This window comes from Gobius niger (assembly GCF_951799975.1).
Source record: "Gobius niger genome assembly, chromosome: 2".
In the NCBI taxonomy this organism is placed as follows: domain Eukaryota; kingdom Metazoa; phylum Chordata; class Actinopteri; order Gobiiformes; family Gobiidae; genus Gobius; species Gobius niger.
Genome location: NC_136853.1, coordinates 47,093,488 through 47,110,671, shown reverse-complemented (window position 1 = coordinate 47,110,671; position 17,184 = coordinate 47,093,488). Strand labels below are relative to the sequence as shown.

At 41.9% G+C, this 17,184-nt stretch overlaps 1 protein-coding gene across 2 annotated transcripts in view; it reads right to left on the bottom strand.

Annotated features, from left to right (window-relative positions):
• LOC306960088 (ELKS/Rab6-interacting/CAST family member 1-like) overlaps positions 1 to 17,184 on the bottom strand; it is a gene marked incomplete at its 3' end in the record, with an annotated part of 300,396 nt that overhangs the window by 244,310 nt on the left and 38,902 nt on the right. For both annotated transcript variants that reach the window (XR_013792655.1, XM_079552392.1), the window contains exons 7-9: positions 13,736 to 13,891; positions 9,890 to 10,057; positions 8,141 to 8,308 (exon numbers count right to left, since the gene is read on the bottom strand). Coding sequence is in view for 1 of the 2 variants with exons in the window: in XM_079552392.1 (XP_079408518.1) it covers positions 8,141 to 8,308; positions 9,890 to 10,057; positions 13,736 to 13,891 (492 nt within the window). The remainder of the gene's footprint in view (positions 1 to 8,140; positions 8,309 to 9,889; positions 10,058 to 13,735; positions 13,892 to 17,184) is intronic.

The window sequence follows — 17,184 nt, the reverse complement described above, 5'->3', positions numbered from 1 at the left end:
ATTCAAACGATTATTCGTGGCCTTAAAAAAAAATCTTTTTTTTATTCATTCATTTTTATTATTATTTTAAAAAACAACTATGGACGACATTTTCTTTGGACAATAAGAGCATTTTTTTTTTTTAACATGCTCACATTTCTAAACTAACCCTATAGGGACACCTGCCCCCTGCTGGCCAGCCCTCACACCTGCCCCCTGCTGGCCAGCCCTCACACCTGTCCAACAGAGCGGCGCGGCCTGATGACATCATCACTCAGCGCTAATGTTTTTATGTCAAACCAAAGCCTGAGCCTTTAGTGAAATGTGAAGGAACAGAAACATCATCTCAGCAGCTGAAGTAATCAGAGTTTGTTTGAGCTCCTTGATCTGCTCCTGAAGAAGAGTTTTAGACTTTTCTACTAAACAAAACCAGGGTCTGAGCAAAGGATGTGGAGGCTTCTGAACAGCTGTTCTCCTTCAGCACAAGGTGAGCTCTGAACAGCGGCGTTATCTCAAGAGTTAGGTATAAAAAATATTAGTACAATTTTATTTACAGTTCTGTCGCTGCGCTGGTGTTTCAGCTGATCAGACGCGTCACACACACCGAGCGGGAGGGCATCCTTAATAATCGTTTGTTCTCGATTGTGCTATTTTTGTGATCGTCTAGTGTAATAATCGAAATCGTAATCGAATTTCCATTAATTGCACAGCCCTACGCCTCACACCAAAATAAACCACACGTGCCTCAAGTGCCACAACACCAGGTCTGATCTGAGTTTTAAGGAGACGTTTCCATCGTGTGTCAGTCTTTACCTCCTGATGATGCTCCTGTAGCCACAGCTCAGGGCGCAGGGCAACTTTTTTTTTCTTTTCTAATTCAGCCGCTCCTGAATCCTGCAGCTGTAGCGCAAATGTTCCAAAACGCTACAGTTTTCTTGTAACTACTGCATAACTCTGCAACTCCTCCACAGCCGATATGACAGTTTCTGATCAATAAAATCCTGTACATTTCGTAACTTTGCGCATTCGAACGCGATGCTGCCTCTCTGTCCCGCCCGCTCACCTTAGATCTTTATTAAACATTGCGCTGCATCAGCATGTTACGCGTGTACAAGAGACCCCCCCCGCAACCCACCGCCTTCCTCAGGTCTGGGGAAAACATGGGGAGGGGGCGGCACCACAACATCACAATGCAAGTCTGTCCCCCCTCCTGTCCCGCCCACTTTTTGCGCCAGGTATGACACTGAAGATTGCAAGAGCGCCACCGTCTGCGCAGTCGTCTGCTCTACAGCCTGCGCCCTGAACCGCAAGATCTGGCCCTATGGCTCCAATGAAAATCACACGATGTAAACAGTGTTGGATATTAATGAAAAGCTGATACATTAAACGTGTTTCAAACTTTTGACGGATTTATTGGTTTATTTGGGACAGTGCGTGTTAATGAACCACAGCGGACGCAGCTCATTCACATCCGTCGTCCCCCTCCCTCTCTCTCCCCCCCCTCTCTCTCTCCGTCTCTGTCTCTCCGTCTCTGTCTCTCCCTCTCTGTCTCTCCCTCTCTGTCTCTCCCTCTCTGTCTCTCCCTCTCTGTCTCTCCCTCTCTGTCTCTCCCTCTCTGTCTCTCCCTCTCTGTCTCTCCCCCCTCTCTCTCTCTCTCTGTCTCCTCTGGGTAAATGTTCATAGTACATATATTAAAGGCACACTGCGTAACATTTTGGACTGTGCTGTTTAGGGCTGCAACTAACGATTATTCTGTAATCGATTAATCTATCGACTATTTTTACGATTAATCGATTAGTCGCTTGGCTATGAATGGTGTAGGAAAAGATTATTTTTTCTATTTTTTTATCACATAAAGCTAAAGTGGAGGACGTGTTGATGGAGTAAACGTAAAGTAAATGTTTGTTGGAGGCTCTTGGTGCTAATTCGGCTTCTGATTGGACGAGACACAAACAGATGAACATGAGATTTACAATGTACAAAGTGCACTACATACACTTGCTATAAAAACAAAGTAGGTTTTCATCAAAAATACAACATTTTCATGTAATTTTTGCTCTATTTGAGTCTGTGTGAACCAGAAAGCGATTAATCGATTACTAAAATAGTTGTCGACTATTTCAATAATCGATTAGTCGTCGATTAATCGATTAGTTGTTTCAGCCCTAGTGCTGTTGCCGTCAGTACAAAACCTGCTCCTAACGAGAAAGCGCTTTGACTGCAGTGGGAAATCAAAGACCAAACTGAATCAAATCTCAAACTCTTCTGACTTTAATGAAGAACATCTGAGCTCTTCACGTCTAGAGTCGTTCTGATTTGCCGAGTATAGAAACCTGCCAATGGAATAACGTTTTCAAGTGCAATAATCCTGCCAGCCCATAATAATAATGCTTCTTTGGGGCTGTAAATGTAAGTAAACGCTGTAACGCTGATAATCAATAACACGTCTGTAAAGCCTCTGCCTGCGTTACACTCAGAACCTTCCCCCGGGCTCCTTAATCAGCCGATCTCCTGACAGGCTGACAGACAGTCCCCCCCCCCTCACCCTCCACACAGAGTGAGCAGCGCTTTGATCCCCCCCCCCCCCGCCCCCCGCCCCCCCCCCCGGAGCTGACAGGCGCTCGCTCCTCCGCTCAATCCTGCCCTATTTCTCGCCTAAATTGCCTGTGATAACAAAAATATGAAACGTGTCAACAAATCTGGGTTTCTTGTTCTTTTTTCCCCGACTCTGCCTTAACCCACTGAGCGAGACTCGAAACGGCTTAAAGTGATTCTTTGTCTGGAAATGAATGTGAATAAAACAAACGGAACGACAGAGTGAACGCTGGACCAAAGGAACAGTTCTTAAAGCAGCACCAAGTAACGTGTTTACCTTAATAAACCCTCCCCGTCGTCCCTGTGGGGGTGATACAAGTGTTAATGGGATGTTTGGAGGGTCTTTCATCTCCCCCTGGTGTCTCTGGCCAGAAAACCATACTTGCAACTTTCCTGCCACCGGACCGGAGTCACCAATACACACTAATAGAATCACAAAGAAGAAGCTAACAGGCTAACGGGCAAAGCTAACTGTGGGCTAGCATCAGCAGGGGAGTCAAACATACAGCCCGCGGGCCTGATGATTTAATCCTGCCTTATAGAGCATACATTTCAGAGTATGTAAAAAAAAAGTAAGTCTCCAGCCCATCCCTGTGCGGAGTTATGGTTTTTAAAGAATAACCAGATGCTCATTCTGGCCACTAGGGGGCCTTAAAAGTAAAAAAAAAAAGGAAAGAGTTCCACACATGTCCAGCAGAGGGCACTGACATAATAAGAGCTCAGGATATGAACAACACATTATATAGCCACGCTGTAGATGGACAGTCTGCCCCAGGGCAGCTGTGGCTTTAATAACAGCTCACCACCACCGAGTGTGGAGTGAATGAATGATGACTATGTAGTGCTTGTAGGCCTGTAAAGCCACAGTTTTGTGGCTCTTTGGTCACAGTTTTGTGGCTCTTTGGTCACAGTTTTGTGGCTCTTCTGTCACAGTTTTGTGGCTCTTTGGTCACAGTTTTGTGGCTCTTTGGTCACAGTTTTGTGGCTCTTCTGTCACAGTTTTGTGGCTCTTTGGTCACAGTTTTGTGGCTCTTCTGTCACAGTTTTGTGGCTCTTCTGTCACAGTTTTGTGGCTCTTTGGTCACAGTTTTGTGGCTCTTTGGTCACAGTTTTGTGGCTCTTCTGTCACAGTTTTGTGGCTCTTTGGTCACAGTTTTGTGGCTCTTTGGTCACAGTTTTGTGGCTCTTTGGTCACAGTTTTGTGGCTCTTCTGTCACAGTTTTGTGGCTCTTTGGTCACAGTTTTGTGGCTCTTCGGTCACAGTTTTGTGGCTCTTCGGTCACAGTTTTGTGGCTCTTCGGTCACAGTTTTGTGGCTCTTTGGTCACAGTTTTGTGGCTTTTGTCACTTTTTCATTTTGTTATTGTTCTCGTTTTCCAAGGAGCTTTTCGATTTGGGTAAAGCCTGGAGAAAGTGTGCTCGGTTCAGTCGGGGGATAAGAGTGAACTGAAGCAAACTGAGTCACAGAACATTATACTTATACATTATACTTGTGTGGTATTTTAGGATAAAGCACTTTTAGAACAAAGGTCAATAATATCGTGATATTTTCCTGCCTCAACATTTCAAACCTCCAATTTCCTTTTCCACGCAGCCGATGTAACTCACCATGAAACACTAAACACAGCTCAGTCCGTACGTTTTCACAGGAAACGGCCGTTAAAGCAGCGATAGCGAGAGTGCGGCCATCGCTCGGCCATCGCTCTCATGTCTCGTCATCTTTAAGTTTCACCAAAACCGTGAAAAGAAGCCGTAAAGAAGAAAAGACTCAAAAACACGTGACTGTAACGGCGTTAAAGACGGCGAGCTGCAGACGCCGCTCAGACAGGATTCCATTTGAAGGCGGGTCATCATTTATTGAACAGGAGAGCGTCATTAAAATGCACAGATTTCCAGCGCCCCCCCCCCCTCGCCCCCGCCCCCCCCGCCCTGTTTGTCTTCATGTCTGCACGCTCGCTGTCGCAGTCCATCACATCCCCACACATCGTCCGCCGGGCTTTTACTAACCCGGTTTAAAGTGACAACGCAGAGCTGGAGGTTCGGAGGCGCGAGGACGACGAGACAAAGACGGATCCTCGAGCTTCACATCGGGGCTTTTCCAAACTCAGATTCAGATCGTAGTGAACAAGCATTTCAGAACAGGTTTGGAACCGAATAAAGGGATATATCCTTCTCTGCGAATATTAACCTTTTGCTAGAGCAGCAAAACACGTCCTCCTTGTTCTAGAAGCCACTCGGAATGACTTTGTTTACAATGTCCAGTCTACAACTCGTGATGAAGCCTCATATATACATGTTATCCTCTGAACCCCCACCTCAACCAAGCACATTTACTCCAGTTTGGCTTTACCCAAATATAAAAGCTTCTTGAAAAAAGACAAAAACCCGGACGAAAATGCAACAATAACATGAAAACACGTAAAAAAAAAACAATGGAAAAAGCAACAAAAGCACAAAGAAGAAACAAAAGCATCAACACCACAATAAAAAGAGCAATGAAAAAAACATGGGAATAAAACTACAAAAACATGACAAAAATGTGATAAGGATGTGGCGACCGACCGATATATCAGCCGATATCAAGATATGTTCAATATCGGCTATCGGACAAAATCGGTCGATAAAAAGGCCGATATCTCCGGGACTGAAAGTGACAGAGACTTTCCGTTTTCAGCACCAGAAAGAGCTCAGTCAGAGCTTTCCAATGAGCCTCAGGGGAGAAACATCGAGGTGAACATTGGTTGTAAACCTATTATACATATTTTACTTTTGCGTCTAATTTCGGAACCATAAGAGACTTACTGTTATTTTTTTGGAATCAACTGATTTTTGTTCTTCAAACAAGCTCCCTCTGAAGTACCTACTAAACATAATTATACATCGCCCCCTGCTGTCACAGTCAAAAACTGTTTCATACACATGATTATAGACAGTTCTTAAATGCATTATATAAAAATCAATCAAAATACCCGATTATTGAAAGGACAGTGTGCGGCTACGTTATAAAGATGGCTGTTTCAGATTTAGCAATATGCTAATTTCTATCTGGTCGACCGACTTCTTTCTTTCTATTTCTATATCTATATATTTCTATGATAGAAACCTTTACTATAATAATAAATGCTCATCTTTGGCTATTTGAGAGCTTTAAAAAAAACAACATCATCAAATGAAATGACTTAAACATTGGCCTTTATAACGGCTGTCGGCCAGACCAACCCCCCACGTGTCGGTATCGGACCCACATCGGTCGGGCCCTCGTGGCGACATTGCAACAATGTAGGCCTTAGCTTTCAAATGAGGCGTTAGTCTGGCCTGTCGTCGACAAACTTCAGTCAAGAAGCTTTGAAATGTGAAAGCTGAGCTGGAGAAAATGTGCTCAGTTAAGGCGGGGGTGAAGAGGTTAAAGTTCCATAAACTATTCCATCGATAAACATAAACATCAACAACATTCTGGTCGATAACAAGTTTCAAGGCTCTCAAAAAAAGGCCAGATCATGTTTACTTTAGTCTAAGACCTGGAGGCAGATAAAACCTCATGAAACATCAGCATAAAGAACACAGTCCGACAGCTCCATCTAGTGGCGAACAAGAGCAGGGCGGGGACTAAGAAGAGAAATGATCCCTGACTTCTCCTTAAATGGGTCTAATGTCATTGAAAAATCACTTCATTTACCTTTAAATACACAACAAACCACTGGCCAGTTTTCAAAAGGAAGATACTGTATGAACCACAATCTTATTTATAACTATAAATACTGTCATTTAAAGTCCTTTACTGTCCTGTATCCATGACCGTTCCCTCCACTGAAGATGCTCCAGATCTTCCACATCAAGAGACTGTCTTTACCTCTTAAAACCACATTTTCTACAGTTTGGTTTTACCCAAATCTAAAAGCTTCTTGACTGGAACTAAGAAAGACCTATAAAACTGATCTAGGATTTTGCCTCGCGTCATCCTCACTTTTTCTCTGTTTGTTTTTTTGTTGCTTTTCATGTTTTTGTTTAGTTTTTGTCACTTTTTTCTACAATGTAATTTTTTAAAAACTTTTTTCTATTTTTTTTGTTAAAAGAATGTATTTTACCCCCAAAAAATGTGCTGCTTTTTTATCATTTTTTGTCACTTTTTTCTTGAAAAGAAAATGTTTTATAAATATTTTTTTTCATTGTTGCTTTTTTGTAAAAGTCGCTATTTGTTTTTGTCATTTTTTTTTTGTAAAAAAGGCTTTTTAAATGATTTTTGTTGCGCTTTCATCCCTGTTTTCATCTCCTTTTCTTTTTCACTCTTTCTTGTGTCATTTTTTGTCACGTTTCGGTCATTTTTTGGTCAAACTTTCATCCTCATTTACTCGTTTTCGTTGCTATTTTGACACCTTTTTTACCAGAAGCTTTCAGATTTGGGTAAAGTTGAACGAGAGAAAATGTGCAGGGAAGAAAAAGAAAAGTGGCTGATCCTCTTTTCTCCAGTGTGAGTTGAGTCTGATCGTTCTCACAAAGGAGACGTTACTTATCAGTTATATCATTCATAAACTAATGGAAAAACATTATAGAAGGACCTGGACTTTACTTAATTAAATATCCTTGACTCTAAGATTATATTATAAACAACTCACATAAAGGGATTGTGCATTACTAGGCTGTGTTATATTATTTAATTATTCAACTATATTACAGTTCGAGGCCTCTCTCTCACATGTACTGTCGGGCTGCTCGATTATTGGAAAAATAATAATCACGATTATTTTTGTCATAATTGAAATCACGATTATTCAAACGATTATTTGTTGCCTTTAAAAAAATCCATCAAAAAAGTGACAAAAATCCAGCAGAAAAAAGACAAAAATCCATTAAAAAAAAGACAAAAATCCAGCAACAAAGTGACAAAAATCCAGCAAAAACGTGACAAAAATCCATCAAAAAAGTGACAAAAATCCATCAAAAACGTGACAAAAATCCATCAAAAAAGTGACAAAAATCCAGCAGAAAAAAGACAAAAATCCATCAAAAAAGTGACAAAAATCCATCAAAAACGTGACAAAAATCCATCAAAAAAGTGACAAAAATCCAGCAGAAAAAAGACAAAAATCCATCAAAAAAGTGACAAAAATCCATCAAAAAAATTACAAAAATCCAGCAGAAAAAAGACAAAAATCCAACAAAAAAGTGACAAAAATCCAGCAGAAAAAAGACAAAAATCCATCAAAAAAAAGACAAAAATCCAGCAGAAAAAAGACAAAAACCCAGCAAAAATAGTGACAAAAATCCATTAAAAAAGTGACAAAAATCCCAAAATAAAAATTTGAAAAAATATGTGAAAAAAAAAATTGAAAAAAAAAAAAATGAAGAAAAAAAAATAAAATTGAAAAAAAAAAATTATAATCGATTTTTTGCGATTATGCTAATTTTGTAATCGTTTACTGTTGTAATCGAAATCGTAATCGAATTTCGATTAATTGCACAGCCCTAATGTACTGTCATCTCCACAAACTGCCATAAACTGACAAGTACTACCAGACAGTCGTAGTAGCAGTAGTAGTAGTAGCAGTAGTAGTAGTAGTACTAGTTACCTTCTTCTGCAGCACGGACACTTTGCGCTCCTTGACGTCCAGCATGTCTTTCAGGTCGCTGATCTCCCCGGCCTGGGTGCTCTTCTCGTCCGTCAGCTCAGAAATCTGCTGCGTCTTTTTGGACAGAAGAGACTCTTTCTCCTCCAGACGAAGCCGCAGCGCGTCCACCTGCCGACGGCCAGCGGGTTAGTGAGATTAAGCATCAACGGCGAAAGAATCACAGCAAACAGAGGTGACTGTCCTTCTCCAGGCCACCTTAAAGGGACTGGATGTAAGTTTGTCAGTTTATACTCACTACTGCCACCTCTGGTCTTATGCGTAACTGCAGCTTCTATATTAAGCTCGTGCATGACGGCACTTCAGACCCGAATCAACACCTTTCTGAGTGAATGCAGGATTTTAGAGGCAGTTGTGGTGAACAGGGTTGAGCTCATTCTACACATTAGGACATGGAGGAACATGTAGGGGGAGGAACATACTTAGTTTTAACATTTCTAAACTCTGTACAGTCCCTTTAACGTGGTGGAGGGTTTTTGACTTTTTTTTTTCTTGATTTTTGACTTTTTTTCTGTATTTTTGACATTTTTTCTGTATTTTTGACTTTTTTTTGTTTTTTTACTTGATTTTTTACTATTTTTTTACTGGATTTTTGTCACTTTTTTTACTGGATTTTTGTCACTTTTTTACTGGATTTTTGTCACTTTTTTTGCTGGATTTTAGACTTTTTTTTCTGTATTTGTGACTTTTTTTCTGGATTTTTGTCTTTTTTTTCGCTGGATTTTTTGTTGTTTTTTTCCTGGATTTTTGTCACTTTTTTTCCTGGATTTTTGTCACTTTTTTCGCTGGATTTGTGACTTTTTTTCTGTATTTTTGACTTTTTTTTTACTGGATTTTTGACTTTTTTTTTTCTTGATTTTTTACTTTTTTTCTGTATTTTTGCCTTTTTTTTGTTTTTTTACTTGATTTTTTACTTTTTTTTTACTGGATTTTTGTCACTTTTTTTACTGGATTTTTGTCACTTTTTTACTGGATTTTTGTCACTTTTTTTACTGGATTTTTGTCACTTTTTTCGCTGGATTTTAGACTTTTTTTCTAGGATTTTTGACTTTTTTTTTGGATTTTTGACTTTTTTTCTGGATTTTTTTCTTTTTTTTCGCTGGATTTTTTTCTTTTTTTTCTGGATTTTTGACTTTTTTCGCTGGATTTTTGTCTTTTTTTTCCTGGATTTTTGTCACTTTTTTTCGCTGGATTTGTTTTCTTTTTTTTACTGGATTTTTGACTTTTTTTTTTCTGGATTTCTGTCTTTTTTTTGTTGCTCTTTTGTCACCTTTTTGTTGCGTTTTCACCCTCATTTTCTCCGTCTCCGAAGAAGCTTTTAGATTTGGAGAATTTGGAGAACAGGAGAAAACATGTTCAGGTGGGAGTTAAGGTTAAAAGTTATTAAAACGTTTTTGTAGAATGTCGACTATCAACTGTTTTGGTTCATACATTCGAACAAATTCAGCTGCAGCTTTGATGGGAATTTGAAAAGCAGCAGAAGCCATAAGGGGCTGGTGCAATGTGATTTGTCGGGGGCTGGGAGGGCTCCTGGTGGGGCTCCTGGTGGGGCTCCTGGTGGGGCTCCTGGTGGGGCCACCCGGAAATGGAATGGGGAGACGGGATTACGGGTCAGAGCAGACGCAAACTGAAGCGCTTTTCTCGATGGAGGGCGGAGGATCTTGAGTTTGACGTGTGGCCTGAGTCTCGTACCTCCGTCTGAAGAATGGCGGCCCTCTGTTCTTTAGCGGTGAGCGACTCCTTCAGCACATCCACGTGCTGTTTACTGTCAGAAAACTGATTGTTGAGCGTCTCCAGTTTGGTCCTCAGCCCCAGCATCTCACTGTCCTTCCGGTTCAGGTCCTGCTTGGCCTGCTCCATCTAAGCGACACAGAGAGGGAAATGCAATCACAGAGAAGAGAAAGTTTTAAAAGGGGGAAGAAACTGCCCCATTCAAAGCTCAAGGGACTTCTAAAAAACTGGAACAATGAGTGTTAATATCAGGAGTGCATCTACTGGAGGTGCAGCAAGATCCCAGAAAAACCAGTCCAAGCCACAACCGAACTCATGCCAGGGGAAAGGGGGAGGTTAAAGTGAGAGAGAGCGCTCTGTTATCGGCTCATGTTCAGACAGACACAAACAGCTTCACTACAGGAACAAAGCACAGTCCTTGCACAACTCTGACCCACTATTAATATTCTTTTCAGGATAAAGTTTGTTTTTAGGGGGGTGGGGGTGAAGATTACTGCGCGGATTTCGAACTACTCCTGGTATTATTACGCCTTACAATATAGTCCCCCCTTTTATCCGCTTAGAAAATCCACAGTGTTTAATTGTGTGTAATTATACTTTGTAGTGGAACACTTCACGTAACCATATTTAAACAGGGAAAACGTGGAAGAGCTCGGTAGCTTCTATCTTGACCTGTTTTGGAGCTATAGAGGAGAGAGGGAGAGGCTAAATGCTAACGCCGTCTGCGCTGTGTTTACGTGACTGAAGATCAGACAGGTCCTAAAGAACTCGTCACAGCTCAGGTAAGAACATATCTCAGTGTGGAAAAACGCTGGCCTGTTCCTTTAAAGTCACGGCTGCTCTGAGGACTTTCACCAGAACATTTACTCGACTGCACATGTGGACAAACAATCACGGCGGACGTAAACACAGAGCGTCGCTTTGTGTTTGATTGGTTCGCTCTCGTTCAAACTGCGATCGTTAGCCCCGCCTCCAGTCTGGATTTGGAAATTGTGTCCTATTACCACAATTCCAGTCTTTAAAAATATATAAAGTCAGTCTGGCTTTATGTCAGGCTAACAGTAGTAGCTTACCACAGCAGGAGGAATTATTCATAACAAATACTGCCCTTCAGTTTCATTTTACAGCATGGTTTACATCCTCAGCACAGCGTGATTAACAGACTGAGCGCAGAAAGGCTCCGTTATAATGTTGGATTATGTGTTTTTAAAATGTGGAGCAGTTTCAGGTTCTAACACTGACGCAATTCTATCCAGAACATGAATATGTAGTAGTAAGCCTAGTTGTTTGATTCCGTCTGAACATTTCCCACTAACAGCGCCTCTACTGGAAACGACCACAGCCTCAAATCTACAGACCTACAGACCTACAGACCTCCGCTGCCGGGAGAGAAGAGAGAAGAGAGAAGAGAGAGAAGACAGAAGAGAGAGAAGACAGAGAGAAGAGGCCACACAGACGGGGAGAGGTGAGTCTTACTGAGGACACTTCGCTCTGCAGCTCAGACACGCGCTGCTTTAGCTCCTCCTTCTCTGTGCGGCTCTGGCTGAGCTCCTCCTTCAGCGTCTCAACCTGAGAGAGTGGGCGGCACCACAACGTCAGCTGCCACGCCCACTGCACTATGGGCTTAACACCCAGGTACATGCGCTTGTTGATGTAATACCTCATGTGTGTGTAAAACAGTGTGAAACTTTTCGATCACATCAACACAAACTTATAGGAGCATTGCGTAACGTTAGCAAACCGTACACCTGTTCAACCTGTTGGTTTTTTTCTTCATTAGGCAATTTTTGGCAAGTGCGTCTTATACTCCGGAGCGACTTATAGTCTGGAAATACGGTATGCGTAACTGTTACGGCCCCAGGGCTCCAGGCTCCCTCCTTTCTTTTGTTAGTGTGGCCTAAACCTGTTTTCTCACATGTAAATTTGCTGCTGTGGTCCTGGGCTGTGATTGGTGGAGGGCATTGGGGTCCTGGCTGCTGGTTGGGTCTCTGGCTTTGCTGCCGCCTGATTGGGGGAGCAGCTCAACACCTGGGGGAGCTCGTTAAAGCAACTCCTATAAAAGGACTCCACTGTGGCTCATTCGGGGTGGCTGGTCTTTGTGGCCAGGACGCCATTTTGTCTGTGTCCCTTCGTGTCTGTCATGACTGTGGCTGTTTCTCAATTGCGAGGATCCGTCCTCCGTTTGGCCACTTCGTTGACGTCCTCGGTAGCGGCTCCTCCAGAGTGTCCTCTCTCCGCCGCCTTTGAGCTCAGATGGAACGGCCTCCGGAGCGGCTGCGTCAGGTCACGTGTCAATCTATGCTCATTAAAACAACTGTTTTATGAATAACAGAGGCCAGGAAACTGTTTATGTGGAACACAACTTTTTTAAAGTGAGTTCAAACTAATAAAGTTTTGCAAGAAAAGAAAAAAACTATGCTTCAGTGCATCATGGGTAATTTCAGCTCTCCGAGGCAGCGGAGGATCCACTGCTGTATCCTTCGTAAATGAGCCAAACGGAGGAGTGGAGCTGCGAGGGGGCGAGTGGTCCAGGTGAAATGGAACCACTTGGCGGCGCCGTGATGACGCGAATGACGTCCGAAGTGGTCGAGACGCCGAGGATCCTGGACATTGGGAAACAGCCAGTGTGTGTCCAGGGAACACTCGTGTTTACCGAGGCGGCTGGTCTCTGTGGCCAGTACGCCATTTTGTCTGTGTCCTTCGTGTCTGTCATGACTTTCAGTGTTTTCCAGGAGCACTCGTTTTAGTTTGTGTCTCGTTTTGTTATTAGGCCTTTTGTGACAGGTTTTGGAGACGCTCGTGAGCTTTTGTCTAGTTGCTTTTGTACACTTGTTTTAGTACCTTGCGTTTGGTTAACCCTTTGTACATATTGTAAGTAGCCTTTGTTCTTATGGTTATTCTTGCCACTCCTTTGTTAAATTTACCTTGTACACTCCTTTTATTAAAATACAACTTTATTTATCCATTTTACATCTTGGTTTTTGTTACTTCCTTTGACTAGCAGAGCCGGGTCGTAACAGTAACCATGAAAATGTTCTATCCTGGAGCGTCACAGTAATAGCACAAATCCAGCCACCCACAGCCACTGGGCGACTACAAGGTCAAATACGCACTGATATACGTTCATCAATATGATTTTGTGCGAAAACTGGGCCGCAATGCACTTTTAACATTGAAATAAATCCATTTGGGTTTCTAAATACTGCTGCAGGGTCCAAACGTATCACATCAACTCCAGATAACCACGTGAACTTCACAAGAACATTGTCAGCTGCAGAAATACATTTGACACATTTCAAAAACCTTTTCAAAATCAAGATGAATTTGATCATAGTTAATTCTTTATCACTGACTAACATTACTATAGACTTACTGCTCAGTACAAACAGTATTTTAATATGTGGCTGAAAAAGGCTCTATCCCGCACAAAAAGTATTGTCAGTTTGTCTCAGTCAGTGTTTTTATGGCAAAAGTTCTTACTCAGTCATCTGTACTGTGTTGCTTCAGTGTTGAGGACGATTCCCCGTCCCACCTCAAGAGGCTCGTCAGCAACAAACGATCTTTTAGCAGCAGAATGAATATACACGGACAGGGGTTTACCTTGTCATTGGTAACAACCCATTTTCTTTCTAAAACGTTACTTCCAACCTGTGGCTGAAAAGTAAAACAACCCAGTGCAGATGACGGAATAAGAAACTTCGCCTGTGACAGAGAACAGTGGAGTTTGTTTTGCCGCGGTGTAAAGACGCATAAACAAAATGGCGCCCGCTGAGTGCCGGACGTGCGTGTGTGTTCGGGCGGCGTCACCTTGTTCTTCATGAACTTGGTGTGGGACCTGTAGACCTCCATCTGCTTGATCTCCTCCTCGCGCTCCTCGCAGCTCAGGGCTCCGTTAGATTTCAGCATGTTCACCTCCTCCTCCAGCTCCCTCATCCCGCGCTCCATCGAACTGATCTTGGCATCCTGGACACACCAGAAAACCCCAAAACGTTACAGCTTGTCTTATATTTTGCTTATTTTCCTTCTGTGGACGACTAGAGTGTTGCTGATAATGTGTGATGTTTGGCTGAGTTAGAACAGAAACTGATTACTGACTATAACACACACACACAATCTTGTACTTCTATCTTAGTGAGGACACTCAGAGGCATAATGTATAACCCAGACCCCACCCCTAAGGTTAGAGCCCCACCCCTAAGGTTAGAACCCCTCCCCTAAGGTTAGAGCCCCACCCCTAAGGTTAGAACCCCAGCCCTAAGGTTAGAGCCCCAGCCCTAAGGTTAGAGCCCCAGCCCTAAGGTTAGAACCCCAGCCCTAAGGTTAGAGCCCCACCCCTAAGGTTAGAACCCCAGCCCTAAGGTTAGAACCCCAGCCCTAAGGTTAGAGCCCCAGCCCTAAGGTTAGAACCCCAGCCCTAAGGTTAGAACCCCACCCCTAAGGTTAGAGCCCCGCCCCTAACCCTGAACCAAATTCTAACCCTAAACCCACATCTTGACCCTCAAACAAGTGAGGACCATCCAAAATGTCCTCACTTTACAAAAATGTCTGCTTTAAAGGGATATTTCAGGATGTTTGACATAGGGCCTCATGTCCTCGTTATCCAGAGTGTTGCTGATTTATGGAGATGTTTTTTTTTTTTGTAATTCATGCAGTTCTTATGTTTGAAGAGTTTCGTGGCGCTAGGCTAGTGCAAGGCTAGTGCAAGGCTAGTGCATGTCTATGGTATCAGCTAGCCTGCATTAAAAACAGTGTGACCCGCTCCACAGAGCACCTGAGGCAAATCACTGATAACACCAGACTAACCATATACAGGTCCTTCTCAAAAAATGAGCATATTGTGATAAAGTTCATTCTTTTCCATAATGTAATGATAAAAATTGAAAAACTTTTAGATTCATTGCACACCAACTGAAATATTTCAGGTCTTTTATTGTTTTAAAACTGATGATTTTGGCATGCAGCTCATGAAAACCCCAAATTCCTATCTAAAAAAAACATATCATGAAAAAGTTCTCAAAACAAGATATTAACCTAATCATCTGAATCAACTCATTAACTCGAAACACCTGCAAAAGATTCCTAAGGCTTTTAAAAACTCCCAGCCTGGTTCATTACTCAAAACCGCAGTCATGGGTAAGACTGTCGACCTGACAGTGTCCAGAAGGCATCACTGACACCAGGAGGCATCACTGACACCCTCAAGCCTAATAATATATAACCTCATATACCTATAACCCCAGAGAGAATCTGTGGGATATTGTGAAGAGAAAGTTGAGAGACCCAACACTGGATGAGCTTAAGGCGGCTCTCGAAGCATCCTGGGCCTCCAGAACACCTCAGCAGGTCCACAGGCTGATTACCTCCAGGCCACGCCGCATTGAAGCAGTTATTTCTGCAAAAGGATTCCCCACCAAGCATTGAGTGCATAACTGAACATAATTATTTGAAGGTTGACTTTTTTTGTATTAAAAACACTTTTCTTTTATTGGTCGGATGAAATATGCTAATTTTTTGAGAAGGACCTGTACATGTCTGTGTCCATAGAGTCATGTTTGGAATATAACTGACCTGCATCACATGAATGATCGCATTCTGAGGGACTATTTTCTAGCAGATCACTCCGCCGCTGCGTAGCTTATACCAGTGGATCCCAACCTTTTTTGTCCCATGTACCCCTTGAGGCATTAATTTATACTCCGAGTAACCCTACCTCAATGATCCTGCCAAAATCTTAACTAATTAAGCAACTAAACATGGATTATTCAGTATTTAGTAGAGTGTAATATTCAAAATACAGCAAAAATACTCTCAAAGTCAAGCCTTTTACTCAAAATCATAATAAAAACTAACTTTTCTTTGAAAGTAATATTGAAGCTATCTCTTTCCCCTCCTTTTTAAATCTGAGGTAAGTCCAAGTACCCCAAGGGGTCCCCGTACCCCTGGTTGGGAAACACTGGCTTATACAACCACGAAGCTGATGCTGCTCAAATATAAGGGATTCTAAATGCAAAATGGTTAAAATGACTCTATGGACACAGACATGTATATGGTTAGTCTGGTGTTATAAGTGATTTGCCTCAGGTGCTCTGTGGAGCGGGTCACACTGTTTTTAATGCAGGCTAGCTGATACCATAGACATGCACTAGCCTAGCACCACGGAACTCTTCAAACATAAGAACTGCATGAATTACAAAAAAATATCTCCATAAATCAACAACACTCTGGATAACGAGGCCCTATGTCAAACATCCTGAAATATCCCTTTAAACATTGTTGTCAGTTAAAGGGGGGGTATTCTGCAAAATTGACTTTTTCCAGCTTTCCATCATGTTATTCTGTCACTCCCTCATTAAAAACATGGCTGAAGTGTTGCCTTGGCACATTCACGTATTTCTGAGTAATCTGTAAAAACTCTGATGGCGGCCATTTTAGGGATAGGTTTGCCTGAGTCCTCCTAGGAACGCCCCCACCTCCTGGAGACGCCTCCGAGCTTTGGTCACCAGCCGAGTAACCAACCACTGCTCCTCAGCAGAACCCCCTCCCCACTGATGCCACAGACAGCGTGTGGAGGGGGCGTGTCTAAAGGCTCAGAGGTTCTTAAAGAGACAGAGGCCTATTTCAAGACATTCACTACAGCCATTTTGAGAGAGACATTTTATACAAGGCAGTTATTCTAATTTACTGCATTTACAGACCAACAGAAGGTTTGTCATCATTGTAGTGAGATATAGACTGGTGCTATGGGACTGACAAAAGCAGAATACCCCCACTTTAAAGCAGAACACCCCCTCTTTAACCTCTTAACTCCCGCCTGAACCGAGAGGATTTTTTTGTTGGGTGTTCAACTCATTTTTGTAACTTTCTTGTTATTTTTTTTTGTCACATTTTTGTCAATTTTTTATCACATCTTTGTAATTTTTTGTCATTTTTTGGTCATTTTTTGGTCATTTTTTGTCAATTTATCAAATTTTTGCCATATTTTGTGTAATTTTTTTGTCAAATTTTTGTCTTTTTTTTGTCACTTTTTGTCAAATTTTTATCAATTTTTTGTCATTTTTGAGTATTTTTTTTGGATTTTTTTTTGTCAAATTTTTGTCATTTTTTTGTCCAATTTTTGTCTTTTTTTTTGTCACTTTTTGTCAATTTTTTATCAAATTTTGGTCATTTTTGAGTATTTTTTTGAAATTTTTTTTGTCAATTTTTTTTGTCAAATTTTTGTCATTTTTTTGTCACTTTTTGTCAATTTTTTTCAATTT